Genomic DNA, 10,623 nt, shown 5'->3' with positions numbered 1-10,623 from the left:
CCCGCCCGCGCCGCCCGACCGCTCCGCCGAGCCGTCCTCGCTCTGAAACATGCTCAAAATTATCAAAAAAAGCAATAAAAAATCTACACTTAATTTACAATTTCATTTTCCAAAAAAACATTACTAGTTGCCCATCATACAGGTATCATACAGGAGCTACAGAAAAGAAAAACCAATAAGAACCTACCGATTGAACTGCTGTAGTGAGACTATTCGATCTCTGTAGCGTAGGCGACGTGTTTGTGTTAGCTGCTCCCCCCACACCGCCCCCAACTCCTCCAACACCCCCAGAGGGCTGCACAGAGCCTGAGCCGGTGGATCCTCCGGGTGAACCTGATGTTCCACCATTCATTTGACCGCTTAAGTTTCCAGACTCTGTGAGCATATGTGGAAAATTTTAAATAAAGACAACATTCTACATATCCATCATAATACAGTTGAATCAATACTATCAAAAGATCACATTTACCTGAGAGCTTTTTTTAAATTTTATATTAACGCAGAAATTAATTAATAAGTGGTAAAACATATTTAATATAACATTATTTGTATTAATCAAGACACCAATGTTACTATTACTGCACACAATAACAAAAAATAAATGCTTATTACATAATTTTAGCAAATTTTATTTACAATGGAGACTAGAAGCGTTTAAGCTGCAGAGTTAACGTTCAGACTTAATTCTTTTAAAACGAAACAAGTTGAGTTAAAACATTTCTTATTTCGTAGATTTTTCAGTCATAAATTATGTTGATGTGTGGCTTGACCACTTGAGCCCAGTATAATTTTACACGAACCCAACTTAAACTCACCGTGCTCATCGTGCTCGTCGAGTGCGGGGTTCGGGTGTGCGTGCGCGTGCGCATGCGCGTGCGCGTGCGTGTGCGCACGCAGCGGGAACGCCTCCTCGGGCAGCGTCCAATCGGCGGCGTCCACGTCCACGTAGTGAGCGGTCGCCGCCGACACCCACCCGCTCGTCTCTGGATCATAAACACTAAAGTTATATGTGCTTGAAAATTTTTATGAATAGAAAAATGTATGGTAATTATATGGCATTATTCGAGATTGTTTGAAAATTAAATTTGCTATCTTAGAAATGACATCATTGTTTTCAGGATAACGCAATTTGTATAATATAGAAATAAAGTCATTGTATTAGTTGTATTTATACACAATAAATATCAAAATGAACGCTATTGGTATTATAATGCACCAGTGAGCACGCACCGTTGTCCCGCTTGGCGTACTTGTGCGGCGGGATGTAGATGGTGTGCGTGGGCAGGCCGAGCACGCCGCTGTGCTTGTGCGTGCGGCTCTCCCACTCCTCCGCCTCCTCCACCACCTCCTCCTCCGCGCCGCTGCAACGTCCGACTCGTTCATAATACAAGTGGTGTATAAGAAGTCGCAATTAAAATTTAAGACACACATCTACATATAAGATGTGGAATAGCATTTTAATTAATTGTTTATCGACTTGTAGCGAGATTTTGAGAATTGTTAAACACGTATCATTTTATGTATAAACTTTTTGTAAATGTATCAAAAAAATCTTAGATCTGCTTCGAATGTACAAAAGTTATGCTCGGTATGATTAAAAAAAACACTAACATAACTAAGTATCAATTTACATTACAACCGGTTCCAAGGTCTCAAAAAGCTTCACATTGTGTATGGTAAAGGTAACATTCATAAGATGATGTATGTCAAAAAATATCCGCCTCGAGGGAGCGAGTCTTCTCACTTGTAGGTGGGGTGGGGCGGCGCGGGGTCGGCGCGGGGCGGCGGGTCGCGCGGGGGCGGCGGCGCGGGCGCGCGCCCCGCCCCGCTGCGCGCGCTGTACACCGCCGCCACCACCTCCCACACGTGCGCCACCTGCACGGGATGCTTCGTTATGTCATACATTCAAGAAGATACACGGGATAAAGTGAATGAACGATCGGCGGGCGGGCGACTGACCATGTGCCGCTCGGCGTCGCGCGCGACCTGCGCGTTGTGGCGCGCCAGCTCGTGCGGCGCGGCGCCGGCCAGGCGGTAGCGCGCGGCGCAGGCCAGCACGGGCGCCGCGTCGCCGGCGGGCACGTGGCGCGTCAGCGTGGACGCGGCGCCGCCCGGGAACGCGCGCTCCAGCGCCGCCTGCGCCGCCGCGCTCAGCGAGCCCGCCGTCGGCTGCTTGCGGCTGAACACATCGTAATGTGTTATAGTTTTTAGCATTACGTATTTTTATATAGGTTATACTGACTCGAAGGACCATAATGATGGATGGTCCTTCGAGTCGGATCTTTATATAGTTATATAGTTAAGTAATCTTGTACACAGCATAAAAGTGACGACTAAATGTATTAATCAAAATTGTTAGTTCATCGCATAGATAATTTCCGTTCAAAAACGCAACAGCGCTAAGGACGCACGCGCAGCGGGCTCACCTGAAGGGCGCGTGCGCAAGCGGCGCGCGCGGCGGGGGCGCGGCGGGCGGGGCGGCGGGCGGCGCGCGCGCGGGCAGCGGCCGCTCGGGCAGCGCGTGCGCCACCTGCGAGCGCGCCGACACGCACACGCCCTGCGGGTTCGCCCACAGCACCGGGTGCGCCGCCTCCGCGAACCGGTGCCGGTACAGGCTGCAGTCCTGTCCAAAATTTAACTTTTTAGATATATCGGCCCTGGAAATATTTTGAAATATAGTAGTAAAGAAGGTTCAATCTGCTATCAATTGACCCAGAGAATGTACCCCAGCACATAAAAGTCAATCATCCCCCTCCAACACTTACCCGGCTGGTGGAGAGGAAGGCGTGCGGCGAGGCCTGCCAGGCGATGGCGGTGGTGACGTCACGGTGCTCCGCGAACGTGGCGAGCGGCACGTGCGGGCGCCGCACGTCCCACACGTGCACCGCGCAGTCCAGCACCAGGGCGCAGGAGGCCACCTGGTACCTGAGCACCAGAAATACTATGTCATCGCACAATTCGTTCAAAGAAACAAAAGAACGTTCTTCCACCATCTTTTCCATCACGCTTTGCGCGACTTGGCGTACTGTTTTTTTTTTTATTTTTGGTTGCTTTTTAAATCCAGGTCATCCTTTCATTTGTTTTATTCGTTATTCAAACTGAAGAAATTGCTTTCATTTTTTCACACGTGTCACTTATTGTCATATGATGATAATGATAACCATCCTTTTTTATTCTTGTTTATTCATTTAAGAGACAGTACGCTATTTATAAAAAAAAATATATATATAATCGGTGAAATATATAAAAACGGAAAGCTTTCAAATAAAGAATCACCAATATCGCTTCACCCAGCCGTAAGTTCCTATATTATAATCATATAAAATCCCCACAACCAAATTAATGAATTATTAGTAAAAAAAATGTAAATTATGTATGAAAATAGGTTACATACTTTTTCTGTGGCCTCCATTTGACGTGTCCCACAGAGGCTATCGTATATATCGTGTGCTCCAAGTTCGGCTTAGCGTGTATGTCCCACACCTGGAATATAGAACACAAATTATCATACCTTAATATATAATACTGGAAACTGTAAACAAAATACGTATATCTCCCCCACTTTATAGGTGTACTTAAACTGTGTGGTCACCAATATGAGAGCAAATACGACCAGTTTTATTTAAAAGCGATACGAAATATTTCAAGATACCACGAAACTAACCTGGCCGCATTGATATCTTTCTATACAGAGGATGTGGTAAAAAAAACAAACAATCTTCAATCTTCTCCGAAAAACAAAGAAATGGAAATAAAATGGCAATATAACACATCGAAAGATGATCACAATGCGAAGGATGGACTTAGTAAAATAAAGGGGTTCCCACTAAAGTGAATTACAATTCTGAGCTGTAATAGAGTCGATATTGGATTACGGTGATGTCCTTCCAAAGGAGCATGATCTCTCTGTCAGCACGTTAGTCGTTTGTCGCGTAAAGTCGGCTAAATTAATTACAATAAAATTTTATAAACATATAGACCATGGTCGGAAAGAACCAGAGAATTCCATACGACCTAGACAATATTTTTAAAGGTGGTTGCATTTCTAAAATCGTCTCCAAGTTCCGTCGCAATAGGTACAGAGCGCAGACACGGAAAAGGCTATTATTAGCATATCAGCAAGCGCCGGAGTGGCTAGACTGCTTTATCGCTTATCATTTGACCCACTTGTGACTTTTGTTCAGTGAATAGTCATTATGTCGTTAGATTAAAATGCTTTTCAACTAATGTTATATGTATTTTATTTATTTGAAATAATTAGATAACATATATCCATTAGTGTTGGTAAATAACTTATACATTCAAGTAAATTATATAAAAATATTTTAACCTGTCATAAGAAGAAAAAAATGCCGGGAGAAAAATGTTACCAGCGCATCAAATACAAGTTAATTAAGTATAATACAAAATGTCGACCAAATCTAAGTTTACATGTTAATAAACATAAATGCTGACAGTTTTGGCAGGTTAGATACATGGGTTTTATATACAGAAAATATATGTATGTAGAACACAGAAAATCGGTGGACTTTCTCAATGACAGGTTAAACAAGTTTATATAAAAATAAGGAAAGAAAGAACATAAAGCATTTATGAAGCGAGACAGTTTGACACAAAAATAAGTTATTCATAAAATAATGTTTATGTAAAATATACAGGTTGATGTAAGATTCATACAAATTTGGTAGTACAGATTGTACCTTGATAGTACTGATGGTACCTGATGGTACAGATTGTTCTTCGACAGAACAGAATGTACCTCGACAGACTGTACTTTCACGGTACAAAATGTACTTCACCGTTCGTACCTTGATCGTCTTATCCCTGGACGCGGTGGCCAGCCAGGGCACGTCCGGGTGCCAGTCGCACGCGAACACGGGCCCCGAGTGCGCGGTGAACTGGTGCAGCGCGCGCTCGTGCCGCCGCGCGTCCCACAGCTGCACCGTGCCGTTCTCCGACACCGCGGCGAACAGGTGCGCCGTGTGCGGGCTGAACTGCACGTCGCGGATCGACTCCGTGTTGCTGGCGGACGGGGACGCTACTTGTTACCGCGTTAGCGAACCGAGTGCGTACTCGTGCTCGGCATTCACATCACAACGTCGAAAAGAACAGATACGTGCAGACACCAGCAGCGACTGCATGCCGCGGTTTCACCCGCGTAAGTCCGTATCCCGTAGGAACATCGGAATAAAAAGTTGCCTATATGTTATTGCAGTTGTCCAGCTGTCTACGTACCAAAATTCATTACAATCGGTTTAGTAGTTTATGCGTGAAAGAGTAACAAACACACACCTATCTTTACAAACTTTCGCATTTATAATATTAGTAGGAAGGATAGTAGGACAGGACAATAGCGGGCAAAATAAAAGACGAAGGTAAAACAAAAAAGACGCCGATCATAAGCATCCACAAAACCTAGAGTTGTGGGTGTGTTGTAGGTTCTTTAGGGTCGAGGCTTAACATTGAAGCGGGTAGTTTGTTCCACGGAGGAGTCGTGCGCGGTAAACAGTTCTTCCGAAAGCGCATGGTACATGCATAGAGATTTTTTAAAACAAACAAAAACAAATTGAAGACGAACGAAAACATGATATGCAACATACCTGATAAACGTCCTGGCCACCTCTTTCATGCGTAGATCGAAACATTTCATCATGCCATCTTGCGAACCAGAGATCAACAGTGAGGGCTCCGTTAAATGGAAGCTTACCTGAACAAACAATTGACTAAATTCGATTTTATTTTCGATTACTGTGGCAGGATCACGGGTGGTCGAGAGGCTAGGCGTTGCTACGGTTAGGCAAGAAACGCAGGTTCCAATCCTGTCTCGTGATCAAATTTTTTCTATTCCTTCAAAATTTCTCATTTATAAAGCATTTCAATGCTATAAAACTTAAAATTAAAATTAAACAAGTGGCTAGATTGATCTGCAGTAATTGGTGAAATAATGTAACATGGTACATGAATTAATTTCAGCAAAATTAATTCAAAGTGGCTCAGTTTTGAGCATGAAAGATTAAGAAATGTCTTTGATCATTATAAATCTATTCCATTTTGAGTTTGTGAATTCAATTCGATAAAAATCTTCATAATTGTCTAGTAGTATTGGTACTAATAAAATAAACCTGAATTATTTGATTGAATGCACTAATCTCAGGAACTACTATACCATTTTCTAAAAATTCTTTCACAGTTAGATATATTCAAAATCTCTGAATTCTAGTTTATAAATGTAGCACTAGCAAAACTAGGATATAACAAGAAATTTTATATTATGTTTCTTTAGGTGAAGCAATGGTTGGAGTAGGGCGAAGAAATAGTTGGTATTATGAGACTATTCGTATAAAACTCAGATTATATTACTACTTAGTACTTAATTATTATATAAAAATATTAACCTTGTTGACTGTCCGTTTATGGTCTGAAAATACATGTTCCTGTTTGGATCGTCCAGATCGGCCTAGATTCCACACAACAACAGCTCCATTGGTGGCTGCTGTGGCTAGAGTATTTTCTATGGAAATTATATAAAGTTATTGACATATGAAATTTTCTAACCTTAAAATTTTTACAGTTTACCACTTGATAAATTAATCGTACAATAAATGTAATACCACAACTATTGAGACCAATTAAACCATTATAATTATGCTGCAACACTTAAAAATAACATTTATTTATTAATTTTACCCTCAATAGTGCTCCAGGCGACATCGATCGATGAAAAATTGAGATTCAAATTCTTTCCCACTCTAAGATTGCATACTTCCGAAAACTCATCCTCTCCAATTGAAAATACTTTAAAAACTGAAACATAAGGATAGAATAAACTATACATCTTGGTGACATAATTTCGATGTGGCAACCTAATCCTTAAAATATTTAGAAAATGTGTACAAATATAATAGAAATATATTCAAATTTACCATTTCTCCCAGCAATAACAACTTGACTGCAGTCCTTATTTAGTGCCAAAGCATTTGCAGGCCCTTCTTGTGAAACACAAATAGTATTTGATGGTATCATATTAGTCGATATTCTTGTATTTGAAAATCTTTATCAAGACAAATTTAGTAAAGCAAAAATAAAATAAAGTTTAAAAACGTAAATTATTAAAAACAAATATCTAAACACAAACGAATAGTTGTCTTATATGACGATTTCATGATGATAAATTAAAACGAGCATCAACATATCACTCTATATACAATATCAGTGCAAAGCATAATACACAATATGCAATAAATATTATTATGATCTGTTTTTGATTCACACAGTAGGTATGATGTTTTGATTTCTGAGCATGTTTTGAACTTTGACTTTGACATTGACATCATACGCTTTCTTTAAATTTTAACAATTACCATTTCACTACTGGTACTTTTGATATTATCGGTTATGAAAAATTTTCAGGGAGTATTTATATATCTAATAATATTTTAAACAATATTGTGAAAAATTCAATCAAACTCCATTTCGGTAAAAAAAGGTAAAAATATGCTACACAGCAAAATTTAATAGGAGTCATTTGGACAATCTTATTGTCCAAATGACTCGACTTTGCTCTGTGGTTTTGTCATATATACTGACAGATAAAATAATTTTGTGAAGTTAAGAAGTCAGAAGTGTCAAAGCTTATAAATAAAAAAATATCACGAGTATCGAGGAAAGGAGAAGGATTACGCTGTATCTGAGATATTATTTAATTTAGCTTTATGTTATCTAATAATGTCCGTGATGGCTGTATGAATAGGAAGATATTCAAATATTCCTAAGATAAAACAATGGACGGTGGTGATAGAATTTTGGTCGCTGCTGGCCTTACGGCCGCGGTTGTTGTGGGGGCCTTTGTGCTGTGGGGGCCTGGAGGAGCGCCCAAGGTCCGTAAGCGGAGAGGTCAGATCGCGGGGCTCCAGAATCTAGGACGAACATGTTTTCTAAACACCCTTTTACAAGCACTGGCGGCTTGCCCTACTTTTATAGACTGGTTAAGAAAATACGCGAAAGCCGATGGCCATAATAGTATGATAACTACGTTGTACACTGTTATTGAAGGTACTCATTTTGAATCTCTTTGCTTTCTAAATTTCATTGAACATTATATATTTTCATAAACATTTTTATATTGATTACATAAAGTTTAAATTAGCTATGAGTTCTACACCGTCATGGACTATAATATTCCACTTTAACTCATGTTATCTCAGTCATAAATCATATCACTCTTCTACAATATTTCATTTATTAATCAATAATTAATTTGTTTTAATGTAACAAAAAATAAATATTTATATATATTAAATCATTCAGTTGTAAATGGCACCCATGAGTCTGCTCGTGGCACTCCAGTGTGTCCCCTTGGAGTGCTGCAGGCTCTGAGAGCAGCAGGCTGGGTGGTGCCGGCAGACCAGCAGGACGCACATGAGCTGCTGCATGTGCTACTGACTTGCATTGAGGAAGAAACTACGGCTATGGCTAAGAAGGTTTAAAATATGTTATTTTCTGGTGGTCTGTGAGTGAATGCTAAGTTAAAACAACTTTGATCTTATGGAAACCCTAGGTCCTTGTCAAATTTTATGGCCAAGAGGTAATAGGTCAAGTCATTTCATTTTAAATTACAACACAGTTTATTCATATTCTATGAATAACTGCTGTTGCAACTTTAAAATATACAATCAAACAGATGAACAATATAATCTTTCCCTCCACCATTCCAGCCAGGATGCCTGTCAGACGCTCTAGGGCTCGGAGGTGGCGGCAAGGCTTGGTCCGCGCTCGCTTCGCCCGCGTCGCCGCCGTCCGGTTCGTTTGCGCTTCGCCCTGCGCGACCAGCCTCTGCTGCACCGCCCACTGAACCGGATTTAGCTGATCCAGGTAAAGAATTATATTAACTATCTCTTTCCAAATTAATTATCATACAAATTTGTTATGTAATATATACATGCTTAAATGTATGTAGTCAGTACTACTAGTGTGTAGGTGTGTATAAATATGACTTCAAAGTTGTCTTGCCTTATCCTTACCAGCACTATTATGTGGTTGTTCACAGAGGAGCCGGGGTTGGAGCCAACGCCGCTCCGCAAGGGCGTGTCGCGCTCGTTCTGCCACCTGAGCAGCGTGGGGCGGCGCTGGGCCTGCGCCCCCGCGCGCCCCGCGCCCGCGCTGCCCTTCCGCGGCACCCTCGCCACGCGCACGCACTGCACCGTGTGCTCCACCAAGGTATACTACCACTGTTGCTATATACCAAGAGAACTATTTGATGCCAACAAAACCACTGCTGTATATAACTTCGACCTGGCCATCTCTTATTGAATTGTAAACAAAATACGCAAGTTAAAGATTTAAATATAATGTAAACACAATGCAAGCATTTGTAATAATTACAGTAAAGTAACCCTATTCTTGGTACAAATTTTAACATGCCTCGTCCTATCTGATATTCTTTCCTACTAATATTATCTTCATTCTATTTGAAAAAGGTTCTTTAAAGATGGATGATTGATCTAAATAAGGAAATACATGCAATAACGAACAGTTTATTTGCAACTCGATTTTGTATTGCAGAGTCCAATTAGATATGACAAGTTCGACAGCATATCTCTATCCATGAGCAATGCAAGTACCGGAGTGTCTGGATCATATAGTTTAGCTGGTGAGTATTTGCCATAATTTTAAACATTGTTTTAGATTTTTATATTTAATATATAAGTTTTTATATTTTTTTCGAAAACTCGTAACTGGAACATTAAATTAAATTTTGTACTTAAATTTAATTTTATGTTGAAGAAATTCGATTACAGTGCCGGGATCACGGATGGCCGAGAGGCTAGGCGTGGCCACGCTTTGGCAAAAAGACGCCGTTTCAAGTCTCGCCTCCTCGCGATCAATTTTTTTCTATTTAATAATGTGTGACTGAAACGGTTAAGAAGAAAAGCGCGTTTTAAATCGGTTGAAAATAAGCGTGAATGTGTCGCGTGCGCAGGGCTGCTGCGCGCGTTCACGTCGCCGGAGCTGGTGAGCGGGCTGCGCTGCGGCAAGTGCTGCCCCGAGGCGGCCGCCGACACGCCCGAGCACGCCTACACCAAGCACATCCGCACGCTCAGCTTCGGGAAGGTACGTTGTGGCACGTGAAGGGAGAGCAGAGGGGGGGGGACTTGGTTTTTCTGTGAATTTAAATTTTTGGTCGATTCATTTTTATTTCAAATAATTGAAATAACTATACACAAAAGTATTTGATTGTTTGTAAATGTATAGTTCTTTTTGTATTAACATGCTCGCTGCTATTGAAAATTTATGTTTGGAGACAATGACTGACACTGGTTTCCCCACATCTCGTACCCACGGGAAGATCGATTCCGATGCGCATTTGAATTACTGCAAAATTGGATATTCCGATAAATGGGGCTATATTAAAAATGTGAAATGTCAAACGACATCTATTTAATGACATAATATATTTTCTTTATTTAAGCTACAGAGGTTTTCTTGTTAGACGTTTAACTATACTATTATTAATATTTATAGTAAAAAAAAACTAAACCGCCTTAAAAATGGCAGATCAAGACCAAATTACAAGTAACGGCTTTTGAATATAAAAATGGTTGCCTGTAAATTCGGTTTTACGGG

General features: G+C 40.7%; 2 protein-coding genes across 2 annotated transcripts in view; one reads left to right on the top strand and one right to left on the bottom strand.

The window, feature by feature from the left end:
* LOC119838629 (GATOR complex protein WDR24) overlaps positions 1-7,296 on the bottom strand; it is a 9,309-nt gene extending 2,013 nt beyond the window's left edge. Inside the window, exons 1-13 of the mRNA XM_038364648.1 lie at positions 6,924-7,296; positions 6,688-6,804; positions 6,396-6,511; positions 5,601-5,707; positions 4,809-5,022; positions 3,395-3,483; positions 2,766-2,925; positions 2,451-2,623; positions 1,960-2,179; positions 1,745-1,875; positions 1,231-1,361; positions 816-983; positions 188-375 (exon numbers count right to left, since the gene is read on the bottom strand). Coding sequence (XP_038220576.1) covers positions 188-375; positions 816-983; positions 1,231-1,361; positions 1,745-1,875; positions 1,960-2,179; positions 2,451-2,623; positions 2,766-2,925; positions 3,395-3,483; positions 4,809-5,022; positions 5,601-5,707; positions 6,396-6,511; positions 6,688-6,804; positions 6,924-7,023 — 1,914 coding nt within the window. The 5' untranslated portion in view covers positions 7,024-7,296. The remainder of the gene's footprint in view (positions 1-187; positions 376-815; positions 984-1,230; positions 1,362-1,744; positions 1,876-1,959; positions 2,180-2,450; positions 2,624-2,765; positions 2,926-3,394; positions 3,484-4,808; positions 5,023-5,600; positions 5,708-6,395; positions 6,512-6,687; positions 6,805-6,923) is intronic.
* A 317-nt stretch (positions 7,297-7,613) lies between these two features.
* The window catches only part of LOC119838705 (ubiquitin carboxyl-terminal hydrolase 30 homolog), a 7,881-nt gene continuing 4,871 nt past the window's right edge, over positions 7,614-10,623 (top strand). Inside the window, exons 1-6 of the mRNA XM_038364787.1 lie at positions 7,614-8,052; positions 8,308-8,480; positions 8,715-8,871; positions 9,047-9,216; positions 9,562-9,649; positions 9,980-10,110. Of these exons, the coding sequence (XP_038220715.1) occupies positions 7,782-8,052; positions 8,308-8,480; positions 8,715-8,871; positions 9,047-9,216; positions 9,562-9,649; positions 9,980-10,110 (990 nt within the window). The 5' untranslated portion in view covers positions 7,614-7,781. The remainder of the gene's footprint in view (positions 8,053-8,307; positions 8,481-8,714; positions 8,872-9,046; positions 9,217-9,561; positions 9,650-9,979; positions 10,111-10,623) is intronic.

This window comes from Zerene cesonia, unplaced genomic scaffold, assembly GCF_012273895.1.
Source record: "Zerene cesonia ecotype Mississippi unplaced genomic scaffold, Zerene_cesonia_1.1 Zces_u004, whole genome shotgun sequence".
In the NCBI taxonomy this organism is placed as follows: Eukaryota; Metazoa; Arthropoda; class Insecta; order Lepidoptera; family Pieridae; genus Zerene; species Zerene cesonia.
Note: the sequence above shows the minus strand (reverse complement) of the source record. Positions and strands in the feature narration are given on the sequence as shown.